Source organism: Pristiophorus japonicus, chromosome 3 (genome assembly GCF_044704955.1).
Source record: "Pristiophorus japonicus isolate sPriJap1 chromosome 3, sPriJap1.hap1, whole genome shotgun sequence".
In the NCBI taxonomy this organism is placed as follows: domain Eukaryota; kingdom Metazoa; phylum Chordata; class Chondrichthyes; family Pristiophoridae; genus Pristiophorus; species Pristiophorus japonicus.
The window spans coordinates 111,300,304-111,328,296 of NC_091979.1; the positions used below are offsets into that span (position 1 = coordinate 111,300,304).

The window sequence follows — 27,993 nt, forward strand, 5'->3', positions numbered from 1 at the left end:
CTACATTGGCTCCCAGTTAAGCAATGCGTCGATTTCAAAATTCTCATCCTGGTTTTCAAAACTCTCCTTGGCCTTACTCCTCCCTATCTCTGTAAACTCTTCTAGCCCTATAACGCTCCGAGATATTGGCACTTCGCCAATTCTGGCCACTTGAGCATCCCCGATTTTAATCGTTGAACCATTGGCATCTATGCCTTCAGCTGCTTAGGTCCTAAACTCTGGAATTCCCTCCCTAAACCTCTCCGTCTCTCTTTCCTCCTTTAAGATGCTCCTTAAAACCTACCTCTTTGATCAAGCTTTTGGTCATCTACCCTAATATCTCCTTATGTGACTTGGTGTCAAATTTTATTTGTTCCTGTGAAGCGCCTTGGGATGCATTACTGTGTTAAAGTTGTTGTTGATGTTGTTAAAAGGGAGGAGAATGCTGCTGTGAAATTAGGGTGAAGAATACCAATGTGAACTGGAGGGGCGTGGGGGTTGGAGGGGGAGAATATCCCTATAAATGGGTGAGGGGAGAGATGGTTAGGGGGACAGAAGTCCCCCTGTGAACAGGGAGAGAGTAACTGTTGAGGTAGTCTTTGGGGAAGTGGTGGTCCAGTTGGTGTGTTGAATACAAATAAACCTAATTGTTCCTTTTTTTTTGCTAATTAAAATATCTAAATAAATATATGAATAAATATATGAACCAGAATACACCATTTTTAATGTAAACATTCAACATGTTTCCAGATCCCTCTAAAAATGTTTACACGAATGGGAATGGACACCATTTGAAGGAAGTCTGCACAATTTTAAATTTATTGCCTACGCCCCATTTTTGGGGAGATTTGTAGCTTCACAATGCTCTTATAAACAAGATTGTCCAAGGTAGGCTCCTCCAAGACAGTCAAGGGATTTTAATTTTGAGCCATCCTCCCGTTTGTATTTGTTCCCTTGTAGTGAGGTACCATCCTATTGTGCAAACAGACAAGTTTCAAGTTGGAAGAACATAAGGCAGTTTGAATTGGCCTGGTTTGCAACTCCCGATAGTGCCTGTCGGGGGCGGTAACGGGGCACTAAGAGGTTACCGACCGGGCGCGGCGAAATCACCGTGAACTTCTCTGGCAGTTTTGCACTGGCGCTAACAATTACCGTCTCGTTCTCTTGCACCCTGTGGACTGTGATGTCATCCGGTGCGCAGCGCTCCGTTACTGCCCCGGATGTAATATTTGCTCCCACCCCCTGCAGCATCGCCGGGCGTCAACAATGGCAGCTGCAGGAGACGTCACGCGAAAGTACACTTCGGGAGCGATATTAAAAGGCAGTGGTCAGGTAGGGCAACATTTATTTAAATCCTTATTCCTCTTGATTTCTTTTGCCCCCACAATTGCTCAGCCCTGCACTCTCTTCGTGTGCTTGGAGCTGTTGTGCATGTAGCGCAGATGCCGCGGTCCAACAGAGACAGCCTGAAGAATTATTCAACCCATCATTGGTCCCTCGCTTTAAGCGAGGGAAGAAGCCTGTAAGGACAGCAGCGCTGCACTGAACATTGCTCAGCACTTTGCCAATACCACCCCGGAGGTGCATCGAGACCTGGGTATCATGGTACATCAGTCATTGAAAGTTGGCATGCAGGTACAGCAGGCGGTGAAGAAGGCAAATGGTATGTTGGCCTTCATAGCTACGGAATTTGAATATATGAGCAGGGAGGTCTTACTGCAGTTGTACAGGGCCTTGGTGAGGCCTCACCTGGAATATTGTGTTCAGTTTTGGTCTCCTAATCTGAGGAAGGACGTTCTTGCTATTGAGGGAGTGCAGCGAAGGTTCACCAGACTGATTCCCGGGATGGCAGGACTGACATATGAGGAGAGGCTGGATCAACTGGGCCTTTATAAACTGGAATTTAGAAGGATGAGAGGGGATCTCATAAACTTATAATATTCTGACGGGACTGGGCAGGTTAGATGCGGGAAGAATGTTCCTGATGATGGGGAAGTCCAGAACCAGGGGACACAGTCTTAGGATAAGGGGTAAGCCATTTAGGACTGAAATGAGGAGAAACTTGTTCACTCAGAGAGTTGTTAACCTGTGGAATTCCCTGCCGCAGAGAGTTGTTGATGCCAGGTCATTGGGTATATTCAAGAGGGAGTTAGATATGGCCCTTACGGCTAAGGGATCAAGGGGTATGGAGAGAAAGCAGGAAAGGGGTACTGAGGGAATGATCAGCCATGATCTTATTGAATGGTGGTGCAGGCTCAAAGGGCCGAATGGCTAATCCTGCACCTATTTTCTATGTTTCTATGTTTAGCGCTCTAAGAGAAGTGGTTTAGCACTCCATCATCATCATCATCATAGGCAGTCCCTCGGAATCGAGGAAGACTTGCTTCCGCTCCTAAAGTGAGTCCTTTGGTGGCTGAACAGTCCAAAGCGAGAGCCACAGACCCTGTCACAGGTGGGACAGATATTCGTCGGGGGAAGAGGTGGGACTGATTTGCCGCACGTTCCTTCCGCTGCCTGCGCCTGACCTCTTCACGTTCGCGCCGTTGAGATTTGAAGAGCTCAACGCCCTCCCGGATGCACTTTCTCCACCTAGGGTGGTCTTTGGCCAGGGTCTCCCAGGCATCAGTGGTGATGTCACACTTCACCAGGGAGGCTTTGAGGGTGTTCTTGTAATGTTTCCGCTGCCCACCTTTGGCTCGTTTGCCGGAAGGAGCTCCACATAGAGCAATTGCTTAGGGAGCCTCGTGTCTGGCATGTGAACTATGTGGCCTGTTCAGCGAAGCTAATCGAGTGTGGTCAGAGCTTCAATGCTTTGGATGTTAGCTTGGGCGAGGACACTGATGTTGGTGTGCCTGTCCTCCCAGGGGATTTGCAGGATCTTGTGGAGATATCGTTGGTGATATATCTCCAGCGACTTGAGGTATCTTCTGTACATCGTCCATGCCTCTGATCCATACAGGAGGGCGGGTATTACTACAGCCCTGTGGACCATGAGCTTGGTGGTAGATTTGAGGGCCTGGTCTTTGAACACTCTTTTCCTCAGGCGGCCAAAAGCTGAACTGGCGCACTGGAGGCGATGTTGAATCTCCGCATCAATGTCTGCCTTTGTTGATAAAAGGCTCTCGAGGTATGGGAAATGGTCCACGTTGTCGAGGGCCGCGCCGTGAATCTTGAGGACTCGGGGGGCAGTGCTGTGTGGCGGGAACAGGATGCTGGAAGACCTTAGTCTTATGGATGTTAAGCATAAGACCCATGCTTTCATATGTCTCGGTGAATACATCGACTATATCCTGGAGTTCAGCCTCAGAATGTGCGCAGACGCAGGCGTCGTTCGCGTACTGCAGCTCAACGACAGGTTGTGGTGATCTTGGACCCAGCCTGGAGGTGGCGTAGGTTAAACAGCTTCCCACTGGTTCTGTAGTTTAGTTCCACTCCAGCGGGGAGTTTGTTGACTGTGAGGTGGAGCATGGCAGCGAGGAAGATTGAGAAGAGGGTTGAAGCGAGGACGCAGCCCTGTTTGACCCCGGTCCGGACACTGATTGGGTCTGTAATGGAACCGCTAATAAGGATCATGGCCTGCATGTCGTCGTGGAGCAGGCGAAGAATGTTTGGGGGCATCCAAAATGGAGAAGAATGCTCCATAAGCCCTCACAGTTGACAGTGTCAAAGGCCTTTGTAAGATCGAAAAAGGCCATGTATAAGGGCTGGCGCTGCTCCCTGCATTTTTCCTGCAGCTGTCGCGCTGCAAAGATCACATCCGTTGTGCCCCGTAGGGGACGAAATCCGCACTGTGATTCCGGGAGGAGCTCCTCGGCCACAGGGAGAAGACGGTTGAGAAGAACTCTAGCGACAACCTTCCCAGTGGCTGATAGCAGGGAGATACCCCTGTAGTTGTCGCAGTCAGACTTGTCCCTCTTTTTAAAGATGGTAATGATCACTACATCTCTGAGATCTCCCGGCATGCTCTCCTCCCTCCAAATGAGAGAGATGAGGTCGTGTATCCGCGCCAACAGCGCCTCTCCACCATACTTTAGCACCTTAGCAGGAATTCCATCCGCACCCTTAGCCTTGTTATTCTTGAGCTTTGTTATCATTGAGGTGGTGGCGCGTCGCATGCTGCGGGATGGAGTTGAGAACACTCGAGTCAAGGGCAGAGTCTCGATTGAGCAGATCTTCAAAGTGCTCCTTCCAGCGTCCTGGACAGCCTCGGTGTCCTTGATGAGTGTTTCCCCGTTCTTGGCCAGGAGTAGGGTGGGGCCGTGGGAGATTGGACCGTAGGTGGCCTTGACTGCAATGAAGAATCCTTGCAGGTCGTGGCTGTCGGCCAGTTGTTGTATCTCCTGTGTTTTCTCCATCCGCCACCTGTTCTTTAGATCCCGAACTTTTTGTTGGACCTCAGCCTTGAGCCGTCTGTAATGTTGCTTTGCAGCTCCCAAGTTGGATTGTTGCTTGAGGCTCAGAAGTGCTCTGCGCTTACGATCTATTAGTTCTTGTTTAAGCGCGGGAAGAAGCCTGTAAAGACGGCATCGCTGCACTGAACAGTGCTCAGCGCTCTGCCGATACCGCCCCTCTCGCTCACTTTAGCGCTCTAAGGGAAGTGGTTTAGCACTCCACTTCCCTCTTGGAGCGCTAAGGTGGAAGTTCCCGGCAGCAGCAAAACTTTTTTGCACGGTGATACTTTTGCACTCCCTGAAAAGTTATCGCCCCAAACAGGGCGCTACGCGAGGTGTAAGGTTGTGTAAGAACTTGGCATGGGCCAGCAGTAAATGTGTACCAATATTTATCCCTTAACATAACAAAAAAAGATTATATGGTCATTATCACATTGTTGCTTGTGGGAGCTTGCTTGTGCACAAATTGGCTGCTGTGTTTCCTACATTGCAACAGTGACTACACTCCAAAAGTACTTAATTGGCTGTAAAGTGTTTTGAGATGTCCGGTGGTCGTGAAAGGCACTATGTAAATCCAAGTCTTTCTTTCTTTCTTCCATCTATGGAGAAGGTGGCAACATCGACCATGACCAGTTCTGAGGAGGTGGATGGTTGTCCATTGTTTGCGAGGAAGATTTGATCCTTCAGGTTGTACTGTGGGGTCCTCGAAAAGGAATCCATTCCGTATGTCGCAGTTCTTCCAAGCATTTCGCCATCGGTCATCAAGGCTGAGGGGAGATCGCTGAAGGGCTTCGGCAAAGGTCCAAAATGGTCTTTTAGATTTGAGATCTGAACTCCCAACGAGTAAAGACCCAGTCTACTCAATCTATCATCATAAGGTAACCCCCTCATCTCCGGAATCAGCCTAGTGAATCGTCTCTGTACCCCCTCCAAAGCCAGTATATCCTTCCTTAAGTAAGGTGATCAAAACTGCACGCAGTACTCCAGGTGCGGCCTTACCAATACCCTATACAGTTGCAGCAACACATCCCTGCTTTTGTACTCCATCCCTCTCGCAATGAAGGCCAACATTCCATTCGCCTTCCTGATTACCTGCTGCACCTGCAAACTAACTTTTTGGGATTCATGCACATGGACCACGGCCGAGGTTTCATGTGGCGGTCGGAAGAGAGGGCTGTGGCTGGTGAGGTGACCAGGGTCAGGGACCTGCTCGATGGCGGAGGAGCGGGCTGGATGGCGCCAGACACGCTGGCGCGGCGCCTAAACTCTGCCAACGTCCGCCACGCGGCCGATGCCATCGAGTCGCTAAAAACAGCTCTGGGCCCTGACTCCGTTAGGTGCATCGAGGAGGCTCAAGCACGTGGGGAGATCCCGTCCGAACTGACCCCCGTCTGGACGGAATTCCTCATCGGCGCCAAACCCCGGAACCTCCCTCGGGGGCCGGCGCCTCACAACTTGAGCCGCCTCGGGGAAATCCCCTCCGTGCCTTTCAGTTCCGCGTGGAGGGGTTTCCTGTACGGGCTGCTCCTGCACACCCTCAACTTTGCCATCCTCGCCGGCCGTCCGGACACGCCATGGCGTACCATCTTGCCGTCCGGAGGAGGCGGGGGTCCCCGATGGAGGGCACTCTACGCAGGGGTCCTCCCACTATTCATCGGGGACTTGGCCTGGAGGGTGGTGCACGGAGCAGTGCCGTGCAACAAATTTTTAAGCCGGTTCACGGACTCCCAGGCCGCCTGCAATTTCTGCGGTCTGGAAGAGTCCGTGTTCCATGTTTTTATGGAATGCACAAGGTTGCAGCCCCTGTTTTATTATTTGAAGGGGCTGCTCCTGAAATTCTGGCTGCACTTCAGTCCCACTCTCCTGATCTTTGGGCACCCTGTGCGGAGGGGAGCGGGTAGGTCCGAAGGCCTCCTCGTAGGACTGCTCCTGGGCACGGCCAAGGGTGCCATCAGCCGGTCCAGGCAGCGGGCGGTCGAGGGGGTCGTTCAACCTGACTGCCTGTCTCTCTTCCGCTCTTACATCCGGTCCAGGGTGTCCTTGGAGATGGAGCACGCGGTGTCCACCGGTACGCTCGCGGCCTTCCGCGAGAGGTGGGCACCGGAGGGACTGGAGTGCATCATCACGCCCGGCAACCAAATTTTAATTTGATTTTACGTTTTAAAGTTTAATTTGTTTTAATTGCCGGTGCTTTTAGTGTCCCCCTCTCCTTTTATAGGGGGCACTGGAAAAAGGAAAAATTTGATTTTAGTGCCCAAAAAAAAAAAATACAAAAAAAAACAAGAAAAAAACAAAAAAGGGCCTTGTAAATGTCTTGTGTGTGTCATCCAGGTCGGGTGGCACGGATACATGTTTTATGTTTTGCAGGTTAACTCAAAAGAGTTTCATGCACATGGACCCCTAGGTCCCTCTGCACCGCAGCATGTTGTAATTTCTCCCCATTCAAATAATATTCCCTTTTACTGTTTTTTCCCCCAAGGTGGATGACCTCACACTTTCCGACATTGTATTCCATCTGCCAAACCTTAGCCCATTCACTTAACCTATCTAAATCTCTTTGCAGCCTCTCTGTGTCCTCTACACAACCCGCTTTCCCACTAATCTTTGTGTCATCTGCAAATTTTGTTACACTACACTCTGTCCCCTCTTCCAGGTCAACTATGTATATTGTAAACAGTTGTGGTCCCAGCACCGATCCCTGTGGCACACCACTAACCACCGATTTCCAACCCGAAAAGGACCCATTTATCCCAACTCTCTGCTTTCTGTTCGCCAGCCAATTCTCTATCCATGCTAATACATTTCCTCTGACTCCGCGTACCTCTATCTTCTGCAGTAACCTTTTGTGTGGCACCTTATCGAATGCCTTTTGAAAATCTAAATACACCACATCCATCGGTACACCTCTATCCACCATGCTCGTTATATCCTCAAAGAATTCCAGTAAATTAGTTAAACATGATTTCCCCTTCATGAATCCATGCTGCGTCTGCTTGATTGCACTATTCCTATCTAGATGTCCCGCTATTTCTTCCTTAATGATAGTTTCAAGCATTTTCCCCACTACAGATGTTAAACAACCGGCCTATAGTTACCTGCTTTTTGTCTGCCCCCTTTTTTAAACAGAGGCGTTACATTAGCTGCTTTCCAATCCGCTGGTACCTCCCCAGAGTCCAGAGAATTTTGGTAGATTATAACGAATGCATCTGCTATAACTTCTGCCATCTCTTTTAATACCCTGGGATGCATTTCATCAGGACCAGGGGACTTGTCTACCTCGAGTCCCATTAGCCTGTCCAGCACTACCCCCCTAGTGATAGTCTCAAGGTCCTCCCTTCCCACATTCCTGTGACCAGCAATTTTTGGCATGGTTTTTGTGTCTTCCACTGTGAAGACCGAAGTAAAATAATTGTTTAAAGTCTCAGCCATTTCCACATTTCCCATTATTAAATCCCCCTTCTCATCTTCGAAGGGACCAACATTTACTTTAGTCACTCTTTTCCGTTTTATATATCTGTAAAAGCTTTTACTATCTGTTTTTATGTTTTGCGCAAGTTTACTTTCGTAATCTATCTTTCCTTTCTTTATTGCTTTTTTAGTCATTCTTTGCTGTTGTTTAAAATTTTTCCAATCTTCTAGTTTCCCACTAATCTTGGCCACCTTATACGCATTGGTCTTTGATTTGATACTCTCCTTTATTTCCTTGGTTATCCATGGCTGGTTATCCCTTCTCTTACCACCCTTCTTTTTCACTGGAATATATTTTTGTTGCGCACTATGAAAGAGCTCCTTAAAAGTCCTCCACTGTTCCTCAATTGTGCCACCATTTAGTCTGTGTTTCCAGTCTACTTTAGCCAACTCTGCCCTCATCCCACTGTAGTCCCCTTTGTTTAAGCATAGTACGCTTGTTTCTGACACAACTTCCTCACCCTCAATCTGTATTACAAATTCAACCATACTGTGATCACTCATTCCGAGAGGATCTTTTATTCGGAGATCGTTTATTTTTCCTGTCTCATTACACAGGACCAGATCTAAGATAGCTTGTTCCCTTGTCGGTTCTGTAACATACTGTTCTAAGAAACAATCCCGTATGCATTTTATTAATTCCTCCTCAAGGCTACCCCGTGCGATTTGAGTTGACCAATCGACATGTAGGTTAAAATCCCCCATGACTACTGCCGTTCCTTTTTCACATGCCTCCATTATTCAAGTCAGCATGGATTTATGAAAGGGAAATCATGCTTGACAAATCTTCTGGAATTTTTTGAGGATGTAACCAGCAGAGTGGACAAGGGAGAACCAGTGGATGTGGTGTATTTGGACTTTCAAAAGGCTTTTGACAAGGTCCCACACGAGAGATTAGTGTGCAAAATTAAAGCACATATTATTGGGGGTAATGTATTGACGTGGATAGAGAACTGGTTGGCAGACAGGAAGCAGAGAGTAGGGATAAACGGGTCCTTCTCAGAATGGCAGGCAGTGACTAGTGGGGTGCCGCAGGGCTCAGTGCTAGGACCCCAGCTATTTACAATATACATCAATGATTTAGATGAAGGAATTGAGTGTAATATCTCCAAGTTTGCAGATGACACTAGCTGGGTGGCGGTGTGAGCTGTGAGGAGGATGCTAAGAGGCTGCAGGATGACTTGGACAGGTTAGGTGAGTGGGCAAATGCATGGCAGATGCAGTATAATGTGGATAAATGTGAGGTTATCCACTTTGGTGGCAAAAACATGAAGGCAGAATATTATCTGAATGGCGGCAGATTAGGAAAAGGGGAGGTGCAACGAGACCTGGGTGTCATGGTACATCAGTCATTGAAAGCTGGCATGCAGGTACAGCGGGCGATATAGAAGGCAAATGGCAAGTCCAGAACCAGGGGTCACAGTGTAAGGATAAGGGGTAAGCCATTTAGGACCGAGATGAGGAGAAACTTCTTCACTCAGCGAGTTGTTAACCTGTGGAATTCTCTACCGCAGAGAGTTGTTGATGCCAGTTCGTTAGATATATTCAAGAGGGAGTTAGATGTGGCCCTGACGGCTAAAGGGATCAAGGGGTATGGAGAGAAAGCAGGAAAGAGGTTCTGAGGTGAATGATCAGCCATGATCTTACTGAATGGTAGTGCAGGCTTGAAGGGCTGAATGGCCTACTCCTGCACCTATTTTCTATGTTTCTATGTTTGGAACCCAATAAATCGAACAGTTGCATTTTATCTTCCTTAAGGGTGTGCCATCTTTTTCCCTGTCTGTTCTGACATCTTATGGGTACTGCAAGAAATGTGAGTTAGAGTAGTTTCAAGCAAAGAAAGTGCTTGAGTGAAAGCACTATGAGGAGTGGAGGATGTGTATTGGCAATAGTACTTTGACTTGCCTTAGCCACCACTGTGAAATCAATGAACCTCTTCCTACACTTTGTGACTTTTCTTGGGCTGGTGCAGGTTGCACAGACTGCTGCTGCCACCTCCCTCCAGGCAGTCAGCACTGCCATGATCGGCTTCCTGCCCTTGGTGCCCAGCAGTCTGCCTCTTTTGACCCTATCATCAGCCAGCAACATCTCCAGAGATCCATCTCGAAGCTATTCCAGCTTAGTGACCTCTCTCTTCTCCAGGAAAGTTGACCCGCTGCTTCAGATACTGATACAGTTCTTCTCAGAAAAAGTGATGTTACCCTTTAACTGTATTCCTGCTCTGCTGGTAATTTACCAATGAGAGGAGGAGTCAGCCCCTAGTATTATCTCCTGAGTAGCATCCCCATATTCATTCCATTTGGTTGGCATTGACTAGGCCCAATGGAATTGCATCCAGTCTGGTGGCTAGAAGCATAGGTAGCATTTTATAGTCAATGACTATCTAGAGATATATTAATATGATTGTGGTCATCATGTAAATCCTTAGAAAGTCACCCATTTCTTCAGCATGATGAAGGAGTTTTAGCAGAAAGCGTCAGTTTGAGGAGTAGTATTTCGCCGAGTAGATGTCACTGCCGGAAGTCTTCTCAGTTTGGAGGCTTTGTATTGCCATTTGGGTATCCTTGGTCGAGCTTGGTGAGTCCAGTAATTGAGCCTCTTCTTGGTTGAACTGAAGAGGGGCTAAGGTGTAGGATGTTTCCTCTGCAGTGTGGCCTGGGACTCCGAGGTGCAATAGCGAGGCATAGAAGTCTACAAATTTCCTGCTGATCTCAGTGGGGACAAAATCTGGCTTGGCCTCTACTTTTCTAATTGATGCATCTGTTCTGTACTTGTTTTTGCAATGTGTATGCTAAGAGTTTCTGCACCTTATCACGGTGCTCACAATATTTAGCACTGGTATGCTAAAAGAGTTTTTCAGCATCTGCTGATAGGAGGCTGTTTAATTTACCTCTAGCTGGTCGAAGGGCTCACTTGTTATCTCCAGTTCCACTATCTTTCACTCCAAATCTTTCTGGGCTTGCAATGTCCTGCACTTCTCAGATGAAAAGGCAATGATATGACCTCTGAAGGCTGCCTTAATAGTTTCACAGTCAAGTTGGAAAATGTAACATTTCCTGTTCTCCGGTATCAAGAGTTGTATTTACAGGGAGAACATGCCTTGGGAGTGTGGGGTTCAGGCATCAATGTCAAAAGTGGGCCGATAGGTTTGTGAGGGTGATTTAGAGGGCGAGTATTGTATGGTCAGATATTATGTGCCTTTTTTGGCAGCTCTTCATTTGAGGCAAGTGCGATTACTTTAAGAAAATATAGTTATGGCTTAGGTGTCAGGCTTGGCCTAGTGGTAGAATTTTTGCCTCTGAGTTAATAGGTAGTGGGTTCAAGCCCCACTCAAAACTTGAGCACATAATTTAGAATTATACTTCACTGCGGTACTGAGGGAGTGCTGTACGGCTGGATGTACCTTCTTTTGAATAAGACATTAAACTGAGACCTTGTCTGCTCCCTATGGATGTAAAAGAATCCATGGAAGTATTCGAAGAAGACGAGGGGAGTTCCCCTGATGTCTTGGCCAACATTTATCTCTCAATCAACATTAAAGAAAGAAAAAAGACTTGCATTTATGTAGCACCGGACGTCCCAAAGCACATGACGTATTTTTGAAGTGTAGTCACTGTTGAAATGTAGGAAATGCAATAGCCCATTTGCGCACAGCAAGCTCCCACAACCAGCAATGTGATAATGAACAGATAATCTGTCTTAGTGATGTTGAGGGATAAATATTGGCTAGGACACTCGGAATAACTCCCCTGCTTTTCTTCGAAATAGTGCCATAGAATCTTTTACGTCCTCCTGAGGGGGCAGATGGGGCTTTGCTTTAACGTCTCAGCCAAAAGACGGCACCTCTGACAGTGCACCAATGGAGTGTCAGCCTAGATTTTTGTGCTCAAGTCTCTGAAGTGGGACTTGAACCCACAACCTTCTGATTCAAAGACATGGCTGTAAAACAAGAGTATCTGGTCATTTATCTCACTGCTGTTTGCAGTATCTTGCCATACATAAATTAGCTGCTACATTTCAGGATGAAAGGTTTTTTCTATGCACGTTTGAGTAGAAGGTGAACCCGTTCTTTGTGGGTACCTGACTTGCCAGATCTAGTTCCTCAATTGTTCTTGCTATTTGCTCTGGAACGGAGGTTGGAGGGCACAGTTTAAGTCTACTCCCACAAATCCCTGTGCTTTCCAAGTGGGGCGCAAGTGGGATTGTAAATATATTTGATCACTAGTTTAGCCTGTAAAAAGTGGTCTAGTGTTCTAGATTTTTGTTGCCTTTAAACAACAGGAAACGTAGTGAGCAAACTACATATTCTCCAGTAAGCAATTTACTAAGATTGCAATTAATTGTCATGTCTGGGTTACACTCACTCAGTGTGATGCAGGATAGAGGTTTCAGTTCATAGAAGATGTAGTCTGCTTACAAAACCATTGTCAAGCCATCCAATTAAGGAAATGGTGCATGATTTTTCTTAAAAATATAAAGGCCCAAAGTGTTGTAACATCTCACCAAAATGTACTCGATAGAATCACAGTGTGTAACATGAAACTGCAACACAGAAAATCACAATGTTATTTTAGCAGCAGAAACTAAAAATCCATTTGTATAATTTAAATTTTTTATTAATGTAATGTTCTCTCGTACTATGCAACCAGTTTCAAAATCCAGTGCATCATTTTTAAACAGTAATCATTATTAAAACATTTCATTGCTATCGAATTTTCAAAACAAACCATTTGGACGATTCAGTTTGAAGTTCACAAGACAAAGGTGTTGAACTTGCACACAAATGAACATTTAATTTCTGCACAGGCTGATCATGGCTGTAGTTCCCCTTTGAATTCAATGGGTATAGTAATTTGAGTGTCAAGGTGTTTAAAAAATTGTCATTAAAACACAAGTTCATTTGTGGATTAAGAGATTCTTCCCTTACAGATATAGTCTGTTGAAGATACACACCATAAAAAAACAACCAGAAAACTTGTAACTTGGAAAGTTCTCACAATTTGCTTCACTAATTAGAAATACAGCATTGATGTCAATGCAATTCCTCAGCATTATGCAAAGGCCTCCCAACTAACCAATAACAGACTATTTTGGTACCATTAATTATACATTTATAAACAGCCACTCTATGCCATCACAATCCTCTTAATAAGTAAGAAAAACAACAGTGCAGTACACAAACGGCCCACTGCAATATGTATCTATTTGTTTCACAATGGTAGCTAACTGTGCTTTGTTCCACAATGCTGATGTAGTTGAAGTTTGGCAGAATTATGAAACAAGCTTAATTTATATTTATATTCAGAGTCCTGAGTAATGCACCATTCTCTACCTCCAAGAGCAACCCTAAAGTGAACACCAAGTTTTTTTAATTAAAAAATACAAGCGCATTATATATTTGTGTATTCAATTTAAACATAATTCCTGAATATTCAAGGGGAAATGTCCTGCAGTATAAATAGTGTACGTGACCAATTCAAATTCCTTTCTGAACGCTTTGACAATGTAAAAGTCAGACCATAGGGAAAGATTGCAATGGCCATACTGTGTGGAAAAACTAAGTCAATCCAGCCTCATTATTAGCTACTGATAATTTGCTGAAATTAGAGTGCCCAAGAAAAGTGTTTGAATCCTACAGTAATCGTGATAATTCTATGATACAATCTTGAATTATAATCAAATTAAAATAAAATGTGGGCTTAAAAGTCTGATTTTTGTTTGTGCAGGTTTACAAACAAAGCTATGAAAGAGATTTCTTTAAGTCTTCAAACATTTTTTCAAATATGATAAGATTTCTTTACCTGAAGACCATATCACAATCGATGGCTGTATAGAACCAGAGTCTGCATCAACCATTTCAAGAATCAGTTTTTCTAACTCGTACCCTTTTCTGACCATAGCAACATCATACTCCTTCAACCCTTTAATGGGGCACAAGTCATTCGCTCCATCACCAGTATAAATTATTTTTTTATATTGTACCCCCACTTTAAGTTGATCAGCAACAAAGTCATCTAATGCTTTTTTCTTACAAAGATTATCAGGGCATTGTGGACAGTTATGAGAATGAAAATTTTCAATTATAAGATGACTTTGTTCATCAAAAGTTGCTGGATTTGTAAGAATGCAGTTAAATGCCAAGATGCTATTTGTAAATTCTAAGATCCAATTGATGAACATCGTATTAGAATCAGAAATTATTATACAGTCAACTTGATCCTTGCTTTGGCAAATGAACTTGAAGAGATCAACCATCCGTGGAATATATGGTATAGATTGCATAACCTGTTTCATTTCAGATTCTTTGATTCCTTGGTCTCCAATGTAACCAAGGACTCTTCTCATGTATTCAGTCCAGTGATTTCCATCATATGTTTTGCGAAGCCAGTCTGGAAGCTTCTTTTCAGGAGTACATCTCACAACCCAAGTGTCACTGTTCCCATCCACAATTGTGTGATCAAAATCAAAGACGAGTAAACTCTTCATTGTCTGGATACTTTACCCTGTTTTTAAAAATAAGGAGGAAGTGAATGGTTCAGGTATAGCTGAAACTCTCATTTTGACTACAAAGCAAAATTATGAACAGGTCATCTACTCACTCTGTAAGTTATGATGCTGGGAAATTCTACAATAGTAGGAGTAACCTGGCACATCCTCTATATTTTCCCTGTGTGAACAAGCTCACACTGGAAGTTTAAAGTTGAGGGAAAACCCATTCCTACTTTTCTTTTGAGTACTGCACAGGTACACTAATAAATTATGATTGTGTGATAGAAACATGGATCTGTTGTGTTTCAAATAAAGAAACCTCTATTATATGTGTGTGTGGAATTATAGTGAGGCAAGGGAACTGGGATTTTTAAGATGGAAGCATGCTCTTTATGTTAAGTTTTTCTTTGTTCTTTAAGCTTGAGAATCTGTTAATGCAAATATACAGACACTGGATAGGTGCCAGCTTCAACGGAAATGGCTTGTGTTGCTTATATTACTTGCAGACAGGCCTCTAGAATTCCATAGATTTACAATCCTCCAAGAGAAGAAATTCCTCCTCATCTCAGTTTTAAATGGATGGCTCCTTATTCTGAGACTTTACCCCTAATTTTAGTTTCCCCTATGAGTGGAAATATCCTGGATACTTTACCCTGTTTTTAAAAATAAGGAGGAAGTGAATGGTTTAGGTATAGCTGAAACTCTCATTTTGACTACAAAGCAAAATTATGAACAGGTCTCTGCATCCACCTTGTCGAGCCCCCTCATTATCTTATATGTTTCGATAAGACCACCTCTCATTCTTCTTAACTCCAATGTGTATAGGCCCAACCTACTCAACCTATCCTCATAAGTCAACCCCCTCATCTCCGGAATCAACCTAGTGAACCTTCTCTGAACAGCCTCCAATGCAAGTATATCCTTCCTTAAATACGAAGACCAAAACTGTACGTAGTACTCTAGGTGTGGCCTCACCAATACCCTGTACAGTTGTAGCAGGACTTCTCTGCTTTTATGCTCTATCCCGCTTGCAATAAAGGCCAACATTCCATTTGCCTTCCTTGCTGTACCTGCATACTGTACTTGCTGTGGCGGAGGTGCGACGAATATTTGTGGCGGAGGTGTGGCGAATGAGGGTATGGGGCCCCAGAAGAAGCACGGGCCTGCCCATACTGCGATATGTGTGCACACTAGGTCCGTGCAGCAGATCAGGTCTCTAGTCGTCCTGGTTAACCCTTGCCACTGGATAAAGCCCTAGCTCTGTCAAGCCCGTGTGGTGGCTGACGTGCAACGGTCACCACACGTTAAAAAAATCCACGCACAGGCATCTTCCACCCCCTCAAATTGGAGTTCAGGACTGGAACATTGGGTCCTTCATTGAAACATCTGTGAACTCTTGTGGAAGCAAGTCATCCTTGTTCGAGGGACCACCTATGATGATGATGATGATGATGATGCCAGGCCTCTAATCTGGAAAAAGGTTTGCTTAAGAGGGAAGAAGCGCACACATTTTCCCCCTCAACAACATTTAACATTATTAAGCACAAGTTCATCCAAGATTTCAATGCTGATCCCATATCTGTAAACGCTCCAATAACTCTCTCACACTCCTGGACATGAAAGGAAAAAATATACTTCTCTGACAGGTAATCCTTCTCTCATCTCTACCTTCAATTTCACCCTCGCATTGCAGCTTTTCCTGTGAGTCGTATTTGACCGAGCTGAACTTCCGACCTCATATCCCCAGCATCTGCCTACTCCCATCTCTGTAATATCACCCATCTCCACCCCTGCTGAAACCTTATCCATGTCTTGGTTACCTCTAGATTCGATTGGCTGGCCTCCCATCTTGCACCCTCCATAAACTTGAGCTTATTGAAAACTATGTTGCCATATCCTAACTTGCACCAAGTCCCGTTCACTTATCACCCCTGTGCTCGCTGATCAACATTGGTTGCTGGTCCGGCAACGTATCAAATCTAAAGTTTTCTCCCTTGTTTTCAAATCCCTCCATATCTCTAACATTCTCCAGCCCTACAACCCTCCGAATTCTCTGCACTTCTCCAATTCTGGCCTCTTGCGCATCCCCTATTTCTTGACTCCAATATTGGCGGCTGTGCCTTCAGCTGCCGAGGCCCGAAGCTCTAAAATTTCCTCCCTAAACCTCTCCTTTCCTTTTAAGATGCTTCTTAAAACCTGCCTCTTTGACCGAGCTTTTGGTCACCTATCCTTATGTCGTTCAGTGTCAAATTCTGTTTGATAACTCCAGTGCAGCACGTTGGGATGTTTTATTGCATTAAAGGTGCTGTATCAGTTCAAGCTGTGGTTGCTGACTTTATATGGATACTACTATGGTCAGTGCTCCCGAACTTTCTTTGCTCATTCCAATATGCAGTCTTACTGACCATTCCTGCATATATCCCCATTGTGCTGAGATCTAGGGCGCAAAATTTGAACCTGTAGTGGGCGTCTTTTGGGTGCTATGAGTGCCCTCAGAGCTCCAAAATGGCATCCACGGCACACACGCAAACTTTGTGGGGCGAATCGTGCCGGGGACCCTATTGGTGAGGGTGTTAGCAGTGCATATCTGCCGTATGTTTGTAAAGCAGGCAGATCATGATGCTAATTTGACACAAGCACTGCCATTTTGGAGCTTAATGCTTCAGCTAACGCCCTATCTTAACCTTGCACTGCTGAACATGTGTTCAACAGGAGGAACGATCCCCCCCCTCTACCAGCGCTATTTAAAGGGATCATCAACTTACAGGTTAGTTGCTGGTTGAATTCTTCTGTCTGCTGCTATGCTTCGAAAAGTGTTTGGCGCTTTCTGTAGTTGTTTAAAGTTGTCAAAGTCTAGAGAGTGGTGTGGCAGGTGCTGAAAGAAAGTTTCCTGACTTCAAGGCTTCTACACAAACCATTTGCTTCCAGACATGGGTGCACTGGTAGGAATTTCCCTTGGAATGTAGTGTGACTCGGAGAATGAACAGAGGGCATGCAGGGCAGGACAAGCTGCTGGGGGGGTGGGGGGAGGAGGAGGAAGAAAGGACTCTCGGTAGGAGGCCATTACCACCCAGGGTGTTCAGGGAGCAATTTTCCTACCTGAACCTTAGCGAGGAACATTGTGCAAACACCTGCGCTTCAGCAAGGACGTCCTACATTGAAACATAGAAACATAGAAAATAGGTGCAGGAGCAGGCCATTCAGCCCTTCTAGCCTGCACCGCCATTCAATGAGTTCATGGCTGAACATGAAACTTCAGTACCCACTTCCTGCTTTCTCGCCATACCCCTTGATCCCCCGAGTAGTAAGGACTTCATCTAACTCCCTTTTGAATATATTTAGTGAATTGGCCTCAACTACTTTCTGTGGTAGAGAATTCCACAGGTTCACCACTCTCTGGGTGAAGAAGTTTCTCCTCATCTCGGTCCTAAATGGCTTATCCCTTATCCTTAGACTGTGACCCCTGGTTCTGGACTTCCCCAACATTGGGAACATTCTTCCTGCATCTAACCTGTCTAAACCCGTCAGAATTTTAAACGTTTCTATGAGGTCCCCTCTCATTCTTCTGAACTCCAGTGAATACAAGCCCAGTTGATTCAGTCTTTCTTGATAGGTCAGTCCCACCATCCCGGGAATCAGTCTGGTGAATCTTCGCTGCACTCCCTCAACAGCAAGAATGTCCTTCCTCAAGTTAGGAGACCAAAACTGTACACAATACTCCAGGTATGGCCTCACCAAGGCCCTGTACAACTGTAGCAACACCTCCCTGCCCCTGTACTCAAATCCCCTCGCTATGAAGGCCAACATGCCATTTGCTTTCTTAACCGCCTGCTTTACCTGCATGCCAACCTTCAATGACTGATGTACCATGACACCCAGGTCTCGTTGCACCTTCCCTTTTCCTAATCTGAAACCATTCAGATAATAGTCTGTCTCTCTGTTTTTACCACCAAAGTGGATAACCTCACATTTATCCACATTATACTTCATCTGCCATTCATTTGCCCACTCACCTTACCTATCCAAGTCACTCTGCAGCCTCATAGCATCCTCCTCGCAGCTCACACTGCCACCCAACTTAGTGTCATCCGCAAATTTGGAGATACTACATTTAATCCCCTCGTCTAAATCATTAATGTACAATGTAAACAGCTGGGGCCCCAGCACAGAACCTTGCGGTACCCCACTCGTCACTGCCTGCCATTCTGAAAAGTACCCATTTACTCCTACTCTTTGCTTCCTGTCTGACAACCAGTTCTCAATCCACGTCAGCACACTACCCCCAATCCCATGTGCTTTAACTTTGCACATTAATCTCTTGTGTGGGACCTTGTCGAAAGCCTTCTGAAAGTCCAAATATCTCACATCAACTGGTTCTCCTTTGTCCACTTTACTGGAAACATCCTCAAAAAATTCCAGAAGATTTGTCAAGCATGATTTCCCTTTCACAAATCCATGCTGACTTGGACCTATCATGTCACCATTTTCCAAATGCGCTGCTATGACATCCTTAATAATTGATTCTATCATTCTATCACTACAGGGAGCAATTCACTGAAATTAGCCACCTGCTGGAGCACAACTATAGGTCCAGGGCAGGGCGACATCTGATTCTGGCTGCATGAGGGAGATGCTCAGCGCTGCCCCTCCTGTGGACCTCATTACAAGCTGGTACCCCACCAGCACTGAATGTGGGTACATTTCATCAGATGGCAATGGTTCAGGACCCAACATTTAACACTCCACAAGTGGTTTACCACTGTATTGAATAAAATATTACAGGGCAGGGCGAGGATTGCATTGCCAGTGGCTGTGAAGGTGACCATGACGATGAACTTTTATGCATGTGTATCCTTCCAAGCTGGGGTTAGAGATATTTGCAACATCTCGCAGTTTGCCATCCACTGTTGTGTAAAGGAGGTCACGGAGGCTCTCTATTCAAAGAGAGATGACTACATTTAATTCTCTCACAGCAGGCAGACCAAGCGAGCAGCTTTGCTCGGATTGCAGGCTTCCCCTTGGTGCAGGGTGCCATTGACACATCACAGCGGGCACTGCATTTCAACTTTCCCATGTACCCGAACCAAAAGGAATTCCACACCTTCAATGTCTAATGTGCGACCATAGGCAGTGAATCATGTAGGTCAATGCCTGGTATCCCGGCAGCTGTCACAATGCCTTCATTCTGTGGCAGTATGCTGTGCCATCTGCATTTGAGCTACCACGGCAAATCAAAGGATGGTGACTGGACGACAAGGGCTATCCGCTGATGACATGGCTGATGACGCCTGTGCACAATCCATGCACACAGCATGCACACAGTGAACTGTGATAGAGCAGACCACTGGCGTGCAAACACTTCCGCTGTCTGAACCGCTTTGGAGGAGTCCTGCAGTACTCAGCAGAGCGGGTGTCAAGATTCGTGATGGCCTACTGTATGCTGCACAACCTCGCCATCATGAGGGCAAAGCCCTTGCCACCAGCTATAGGCCAAGCAGCTAAGGAGCAGGAGATGTGTCGGAGAGACGGGAGTCGGAGCGGCAGCGGCCTATAAAAGGCCCAGCAGTTCGGGGACCAGCCAGGTGCATCGGAGAGGCCTACCGGTGCAGCGACAGGGAGAAGGCAAAAAAGGAGAAAGAAATCGAAAGGTAACGTCACAGCCAAAGGGGTAAGTGATTGGTTGGTGATTGGTAAGTAGTTTTTCTTTTTCTTTATCAGTAAGTAACCTTTAGCATTATTGTTGCCAAATTAAGTTTATCTAAGGGTTAAGTCATGGCAGGAGAGCTCGGACACGTGTTATGCTCCTCCTATACTATGTAGGAAGTCAGGGACGCTTCCGGTGTCCCTGACGACTACGTGTGCGGGAAGTGTATCCACCTGCAGATCCTAACAGACCGCATTGCGGCTCTGGAGCTGCGGGTGTATTCACTCTGGAGCATCGACGATGCTGAGAATGGCGTGAATAGCACGTTAAGCGAGTTGGTCTTACCGCAGGTAAAAGGTACACAGCCAGATAGAGAATGGAAGACCAACAGGAAGAGCAGTACAAGGAAGGTAGTGCAGGGGTCCCCTGCGGTCATCCCCCTGCAAAACAGATACACCGCTTTGGGTACTGTTGAGGGGGATGACTCATCAGGGGAGAGCAGCAGCAGCCAAGTCCATGGCATCATGGGTGGCTCTGCTGCACAGGAGGGCAGGAAAAAGAGTGGGAGAGCGATAGAGATAGGGAATTCAATTGTAAGGGGAATAGATAGACGTTTCTGCGGCCGCAACCGAGACTCCAGGATGGCATGTTGCCTCCCTGGTGCAAGGATCCAGGATGTCTCGGAGCGGGTGCAGGACATTCTAAAAAGGGAGGGTGAACAGCCAGTTGTCGTGGTACATATAGGTAAAAAACGGGATGAGGTCCTACATGACGAATTTAGGGAGATAGGAGTTCAATTAAAAAGTAGGACCTCAAAAATAGTAACCTCAGGATTGCTACCAGTGCCACGTGCTAGTCAGAGTAGGAATCGCAGGATAGCTCAGACGAATACGTGGCTTGAGCAGTGGTGCAGCAGAGAGGGATTCAAATTCCTGGGGCATTGGAATCGGTTCTGGGGGAGGTGGGACCAGTACAAACCAGACGGTCTGCACCTGGGCAGGACCGGAACCAATGTCCTGGGGGGAGTGTTTGTTAGTGCTGTTTGGGAGGAGTTAAACTAATATGGCAGGGGATGGCAACCTATGCAGGGAGACAGAGGGAAATAAAGTGGAGACAGAAGCAAAAGATAGAAAGGAGAATAGTAAAAGTGAAGGGCAGAGAAACCCAAGGCAAAAAACAAAAAGGGCCACATTACAGCAAAATTCTAAAGGGTCAAAGTGTGTTAAAAAGACAAGCCTGAAGGCTCTGTGCCTCAATGCGAGGAGTATTCGGAATAAGGTGGACGAATTAACTGCGCAGATAGCAGTTAACGGATACAATGTGATTGGCATCACGGAGACATGGCTCCAGGGTGACCAAGGCTGGGAACTCAACATCCAAGGGTGTTCAGCATTTAGGAAAGATAGACAGAAAGGAAAAGGAGGCAGGGTGGCGTTGCTGGTTAAAGAGGAAATTAATGCAATAGTAAGAAAGGACATCAGCTTGGATGATGTAGAATCAGTATGGGTGGAGCTACGGAATACCAAAGGTCAGAAACTGCTAGTGGGAGTTGTGTACAGGCCACCAAATAGTAATAGTGAGGTTGGGGACAGCATCAAACAAGAAATAAGGGATGTGTGGAATAAAGGTACAGCAGTAATCATGGATGACTTTAATCTACATATTGATTGGGCTAACCAAACTGGTTGCAATGCGGTGGAGGAGGATTTCCTGGAGTGTATTCGGGATGGTTTTCTCGACCAATATGTCGAGGAACCAACCAGAGAGCTGGCCATCCTAGACTGGGTGATGTGTAATGAGAAGGGACTAATTAGCAATCTTGTTGTGCGAGGCCCCTTGGGGAAGAGTGACCATAATATGGTAGAATTCTTTATTAAGATGGAGAGTGACACAGTTAATTCAGAAACTAGGGTCCTGAACTTAACTTTGACGGTATGAGGCGCGAATTGGCTAGATTAGACTGGCAAATGATACTTCAAGGGTTGACAGTGGATAGGTAATGGCAAACCTTTAAAGATCATATGGATGAACTTCAACAATTGTACATCCCTGTCTGGAGTAAAAATAAAATGGGGAAGGTGGCTCAACCGTGGCTAACAAGGGAAATTAAGGACAGTGTTAAATCCAAGGAAGAGGCATACAAATTAGCCAGAAAAAGCTGCAAACCGGAGGACTGGGAGAAATTTAGAATTCAGCAGAGGAGGACAAAGGGTGTAATGTGGAGGGGGAAAATAGAGTACGAGAGGAAGCTTGCCGGAAACATAAAAACTGACTGCAAAAGCTTCTATAGATGTGTGAAGAGAAAAATATTAGTGAAGACAAACGTAGGTCCCTTGCAGTCGGATTTCAGGTGAATTTATAATGGGGAACAAAGAAATGGCAGACCAATTGAACAAGTACTTTGGTTCTGTCTTCACAAAGGAAGACACAAATAACCTTCTGGGTGTACTAGGGGACTGAGGGTCAAGTGAGAAGGAGGAACTGAAGGATATCCTTATTAGGCTGGAAATTGTGTTAGGGAAATTGACGGGATTGAAGGCCGATAAATCCCCAGGGCCTGATAGTCTACATCCCAGAGTACTTAAGGAAGTGGCCCTAGAAATAGTGGATGCATTGGTGATAATTTTCTAACAGTCTATCGACTCTGGATCAGTTCCTATGGACTGGAGGGTTGCTAATGTAACATCACTTTTTTAAAAAGGAGGGAGAGAGAAAACGGGTAATTATAGACCGGTTAGCCTGACATCAGTAATGGGGAAAATGTTGGAATCAATCATTAAGGATGAAATAGCATCGCATTTGGAAAGCAGTGATAGGATTGGTCCAAGTCAGCATGGATTTATGAAAGGGAAATCATGCTTGACAAATCTTCTGGAATTTTTTGAGGATGTAACTAGTGGAGTGGACAAAGGAGAACCAGTGGATGTGGTGTATTTGGACTTTCAAAAGGCTTTTGACAAGGTCCCACACAAGAGATTGGTATGCAAAATCAAAGCACATGGTATTGGGGGTAATGTACTGATGTGGATAGAGAACTGGTTGGCAGACAGGAAGCAGAGAGTCGGGATAAACGGGTCCCTTTCAGAATGTCAGGCAGTGACTAGTGGAGTGCCGCAGGGCTCAGTCCTGGAACCCCAGCTCTTTACAATATATATTAATGATTTAGATGATGAAATTGAGTGTAATATCTCCAAGTTTGCAGATGGCACTAAATTACGTGGCGGTGTGAGCTGTGAGGAGGACGCTAAGAGGCTGCAGGGTGACTTGGACAGGTTAAACGAGTGGGCAAATACATGGCAGATGCAGTATAATGTGGATAAATGTAAGATTATCCACTTTGGGGGCAAAAACACGAAGACAGATTATTATCTGAATGGCGGCAGATTAGGAAAAGAGGTGCGAGACCTGGGTGTCATGGTTCATCAGTCATTGAAAGTTGGCATGCAGGTACAGCAGGCGGTGAAGGCGGCAAATGGTATGTTGGCCTTCATAGCAAAGGGATTTGAGTATAGGAGCGGGGAAGTCTTACTGCAGTTGTACAGGGCCTTGGTGAGGCCCCACCTGGAATATTGTGTTCAGCTTTGGGCTCCTAATCTGAGGAAGGACGTTCTTGCTATTGAGGGAGTGCAGCGAAGGTTCACCAGACTGATTCCAGGGATGGCTGGACCGACATATGAGGAGAGACTGGATCAACTGGGCCTTTATACACAGGAGTTTAGAAGAATGAGAGGGGATCTCATAGAAACATATAAGATTCTGACAGGACTGGACAGGTTAGATGCGGGAAGAATGTTCCCGATGTTGGGGAAGTCCAGAACCAGGGGACACAGTCTTAGGATAAGGGGCAGGCCATTTAGGACTGAGATGAGGAGAAACTTCTTCACTCAGAGAGTTGTTAACCTTTGGAATTCCCTGCCGCAGAGAGTTGTTGATGCCAGTTCATTGGATATATTCAAGAGGGAGTTAGATATGGCCCTTACGGCTAAAGGGATCAAGGGGTATGGAGAGAAACATAGAAAATAGGTGCAGGAGTAGGCCATTCGACCCTTCTAGCCTGCACCGCCATTCAATGAGTTCATGGCTGAACATGAAACTTCAGTACCCCATTCCTGCTTTCTCGCCATACCCCTTGATCCCCCGAGTAGTAAGGACTTCATCCAACTCCTTTTTGAATATATTTAGTGAATTGGCCTCAACAACTTTCTGTGGTAGAGAATTCCACAGGTTCACCACTCTCTGGGTGAAGAAGTTTCTCCTCATCTCAGTCCTAAATGGCTTACCCCTTATCCTTAGACTGTGACCCCTGGTTCTGGACTTCCCCAACATTGGGAACATTCTTCCTGCATCTAACCTGTCTGAACCCATCAGAATTTTAAACGTTTCTATGAGGTCCCCTCTCATTCTTCTGAACTCCAGTGAATACAAGCCCAGTTGATCCAGTCTTCCTTGATAGGTCAGTCCCGCCATCCCGGGAATCAGTCTGGTGAACCTTCGCTGCACTCTCTCAATAGCAAGAATGTCCTTCCTCAAGTTAGGAGACCAAAACTGTACACAATACTCCAGGTGTGGCCTCACCAAGGCCCTGTACAACTGTAGTAACACCTCCCTGCCCCTGTACTCAAATCCCCTCGCTATGAAGGCCAACATGCCATTTGCTTTCTTAACCGCCTGCTGTACCAGCATGCCAACCTTCAATGACTGATTTACCATGACACCCAGATCTCGTTGCACCTCCCCTTTTCCTAATCTGTCACCATTCAGATAATAGTCTGTCTCTCTGTTTTTACCACCAAAGTGGATAACCTCACATTTATCCACATTATACTTCATCTGCCATGCATTTGCCCACTCACCTTACCTATCCAAGTCACTCTGCAGCCTCATAGCATCCTCCTCGCAGCTCACACTGACACCCAACTTAGTGTCATCCGCAAATTTGGAGATACTACATTTAATCCCCTCGTCTAAATCATTAATGTACAGTGTAAACAGCTGGGGCCCCAGCACAGAACCTTGCGGTACCCCACTCGTCACTGCCTGCCATTCTGAAAAGTACCCATTTACTCCTACTCTTTGCTTCCTGTCTGATAACCAGTTCTCAATCCATGTCAGCACACTACCCCCAATCCCATGTGCTTTAACTTTGCACATTAATCTCTTGTGTGGGACCTTGTCGAAAGCCTTCTGAAAGTCCAAATATCCCACATCACCTGGTTCTCCTTTGTCCACTTTACTGGAAACATCCTCAAAAAATTCCAGAAGATTTGTCAAGCATGATTTCCCTTTCACAAATCCATGCTGACTTGGACCTATCATTACACCTCTTTCCAAATGCGCTGCTATGACATCCTTAATAATTGATTCCATCATTTTACCCACTACTGAGGTCAGGCTGACCGGTCTATAATTCCCTGTTTTCTCTCTCCCTCCTTTTTTAAAAAGTGGGGTTACATTGGCTACCCTCCACTCGATAGGAACTGATCCAGAGTCAATGGAATGTTGGAAAATGACGGTCAATGCATCCGCTATTTCCAAGGCCACCTCCTTAAGTACTCTGGGATGCAGTCCATCAGGCCCTGGGGATTTATCGGCCTTCAATCCCATCAATTTCCCCAACACAATTTCCCGACTAATAAGGATTTCCCTCAGTTCCTCCTCCTTACTAGACCCTCTGACCCCTTTTATATCCGGAAGGTTGTTTGTGTCCTCCTTAGTGAATACCGAACCAAAGTACTTGTTCAATTGGTCTGCTATTTCTTTGTTCCCTGTTGTGACTTCCCCTGATTCTGACTGCAGAAAGCAGGAAAGGAGTACTAAAGGAATGATCTGTCCCTGACCATCACAGCCACAATGCAAAAATAAAAGCCTCCACAAAATAAACATTCCAACCCAACCCAAATTAATAAATGCCATATTGCATACAAACATAAACTAATTACCCTTGTGCTGCCTGTCTTCCATGTGCACTTGCCTGTCCTGGTGCTCCTGGTGCTACCTGGTGGCTGCAGAATGGCTGTTGGAAGGCTGCTGACTTTCAGTGGAGGAGACTGCAGCTGGCCTTGGAGGATGACCTCGAGCAGCTCTGGGTCCAGGAGGCAACATCTCAGCATTGGCAGCAACAGTCTTCCCTGGCTGGCCGACAGGTGACAGGAAGGGCACTGACAGAGTGGCAGTGGTGGGAAGTACGAATGCTTTCATCCTGAGATGACAACAGGTTTGTGCTCCACAGAGCCACGGCCACTCCCCCGGGACAGGGCCTCAGCCATCCTAGTAATCTGTTGAGAGAACAGATTGCTGGACTGCTGTGACACCCCTGCAAGCCCCTTTGAACTCTGGAATCCAGAGCCATGAAGTCTGAGCTTTTACTGTAGCACTCCCGACATTTGTTGGCTGCTGCTTGTGCAGGGAGAATTACACAGGGGGCAAACAGGGGAATTAATAGGAGATTTCCGTAATCGTTTCCGCAATATTTCATATTGGATTTGGTCACACTTCTCTGCAAGCTGCTGATTTTAGGTAGGCCTCACAAGAGGGCAGAATTTCAGCTTTCCTTGTACAGATTTACTGAAGCGATCTGGTGCAGAAATAAATCTGCACCTCCGAGGATAAGCTATTAATAACCCGGCCGATACTCTACCGTTTGCAGCTTTTCCTTTAGTTTCCTTTCATCTCCTCAAACTGCCATACCTGGGAGGGATTGTCACCGATCAAAGAAACGCCAGTCCAGGCACGGAGATACCGTTCATATCCAGAAGACCTTCATTGAATACGAATCCTTCGCTCAAAGCCACAGGACCGAAATTACCAGCGTTGCCACAGGCCACCCAGTGGCGGTGCTGACCAGCGTGTCGGGGAGCCAGGCCCAGCCTGGAACACGCGCACGTGTCGCGATAATCCCGTTCACGGTTCGCGCCACCGCACGGGACAATCGCCGCCTCCAATGGCTGACTGTGACTCCGCCCACCTACCGGTTGCCGAGTAACGAAAGAACACATCTAGTGGGGCGCCTCCGTCACGCTTCCGGCGCGGTTGCTGGGCAACGGTAGAAAAAGGAACCCACCACAGCGCTTTTGAGAGCTGAACGAAATCAGCGATTGATGGCCGAGTTTCGAAATTAACTTTTGACACATGTTTTGCTTTCCTTCAGCAAATGGCGACAGCTGCAAACTTCACGCCTCCAAACAGAAGACCGACCAGTAACAACAGGAGCGGTGCTAGTGAGTTTTAAAAAAAGATCAAAGGGCGCAGTATCATGTTGCATTTTACTCGTTGTATAGTGCCAGGAGGCACTTGGCATCGAGCCTACAGATTCAGCAGTGATAATGTATTCGGTGCATCGGGCATTGTTACACCGTATGACGAGGCGTTGAAGTCCGAGGCTTACTTAGTGTGTGTTGTAATGTCACTCTGAAATGCCTCGGCTCATTAAGGCCCTGAAAATTATTTTCATTCATTGAATCAGGTTTTAGGAGTTTAGAACAACAGACAATAGTTGTATTTGCGTACAGTCGCCCAAGGACAAAAAAAAATCTGCGATACCCAGTACAGGTATAACAAAACCAGTAATACAAATAGCTTCTGGAGTTAATCTCCGTTTGAGTTAATGTTATCCAACAATGTTTAGTAGACGCCACTATGTTATTTGATGTAAGTTAGCCAGTAGTTGTACTTAAATTAATAATTTTATGACCAGTGAACATAATCTGAAAGAAGCATTTGAGGGAATGCAAATCAATCTCCAGATAGTTTGTATTAATAGATTTGTTGTACTTAATCTGTAGGCAGTAGTGGAATGAAAATTTCAAAAACAAAAAAAGCTGACTTTCCACTGGAGATTTGCCTGTGCGCTTTTTAGACAGACCTCAATCTGGGTGGTCAGCATTCCCGTTAGAAACAGTCAGGGGCCAAAAAGGAGGCAACTACCATTCACACGACAATTTATTTTATTTATTCATTCATGGGATGTGGGTATCATTGGCAATGCCAACATTTATTGCCCATCCCTATTTGCCCTTGAAGCTG

At 45.9% G+C, this 27,993-nt stretch overlaps 2 protein-coding genes across 2 annotated transcripts in view; one reads left to right on the forward strand and one right to left on the reverse strand.

Moving 5' to 3' along the window:
• Positions 1–1,232: 1,232 nt before the first annotated feature.
• cfap210 (cilia and flagella associated protein 210) overlaps positions 1,233–27,993 on the forward strand; it is a 123,906-nt gene continuing 97,145 nt past the window's right edge. Inside the window, exons 1-2 of the mRNA XM_070875698.1 lie at positions 1,233–1,311; positions 27,119–27,188. Coding sequence (XP_070731799.1) covers positions 1,246–1,311; positions 27,119–27,188 — 136 coding nt within the window. The 5' untranslated portion in view covers positions 1,233–1,245. The remainder of the gene's footprint in view (positions 1,312–27,118; positions 27,189–27,993) is intronic.
• On the reverse strand, positions 12,927–26,981 carry phospho2 (phosphatase, orphan 2). The gene is made up of 2 exons (XM_070875699.1): positions 26,659–26,981; positions 12,927–14,341 (listed from the first exon to the last, which is right to left on the reverse strand). Exon 2 carries the CDS (start codon positions 14,322–14,324, stop codon positions 13,596–13,598), a length of 729 nt encoding a protein of 242 aa, XP_070731800.1. The 5' UTR covers positions 14,325–14,341; positions 26,659–26,981; the 3' UTR covers positions 12,927–13,595.

Excerpts from the sequence above, each read along its gene's own strand:
- phospho2 (XM_070875699.1), bottom strand. The coding sequence starts at position 14,324 with ATGAAGAGTTTACTCGTCTTTGATTTTGATCACACAATTGTGGATGGG.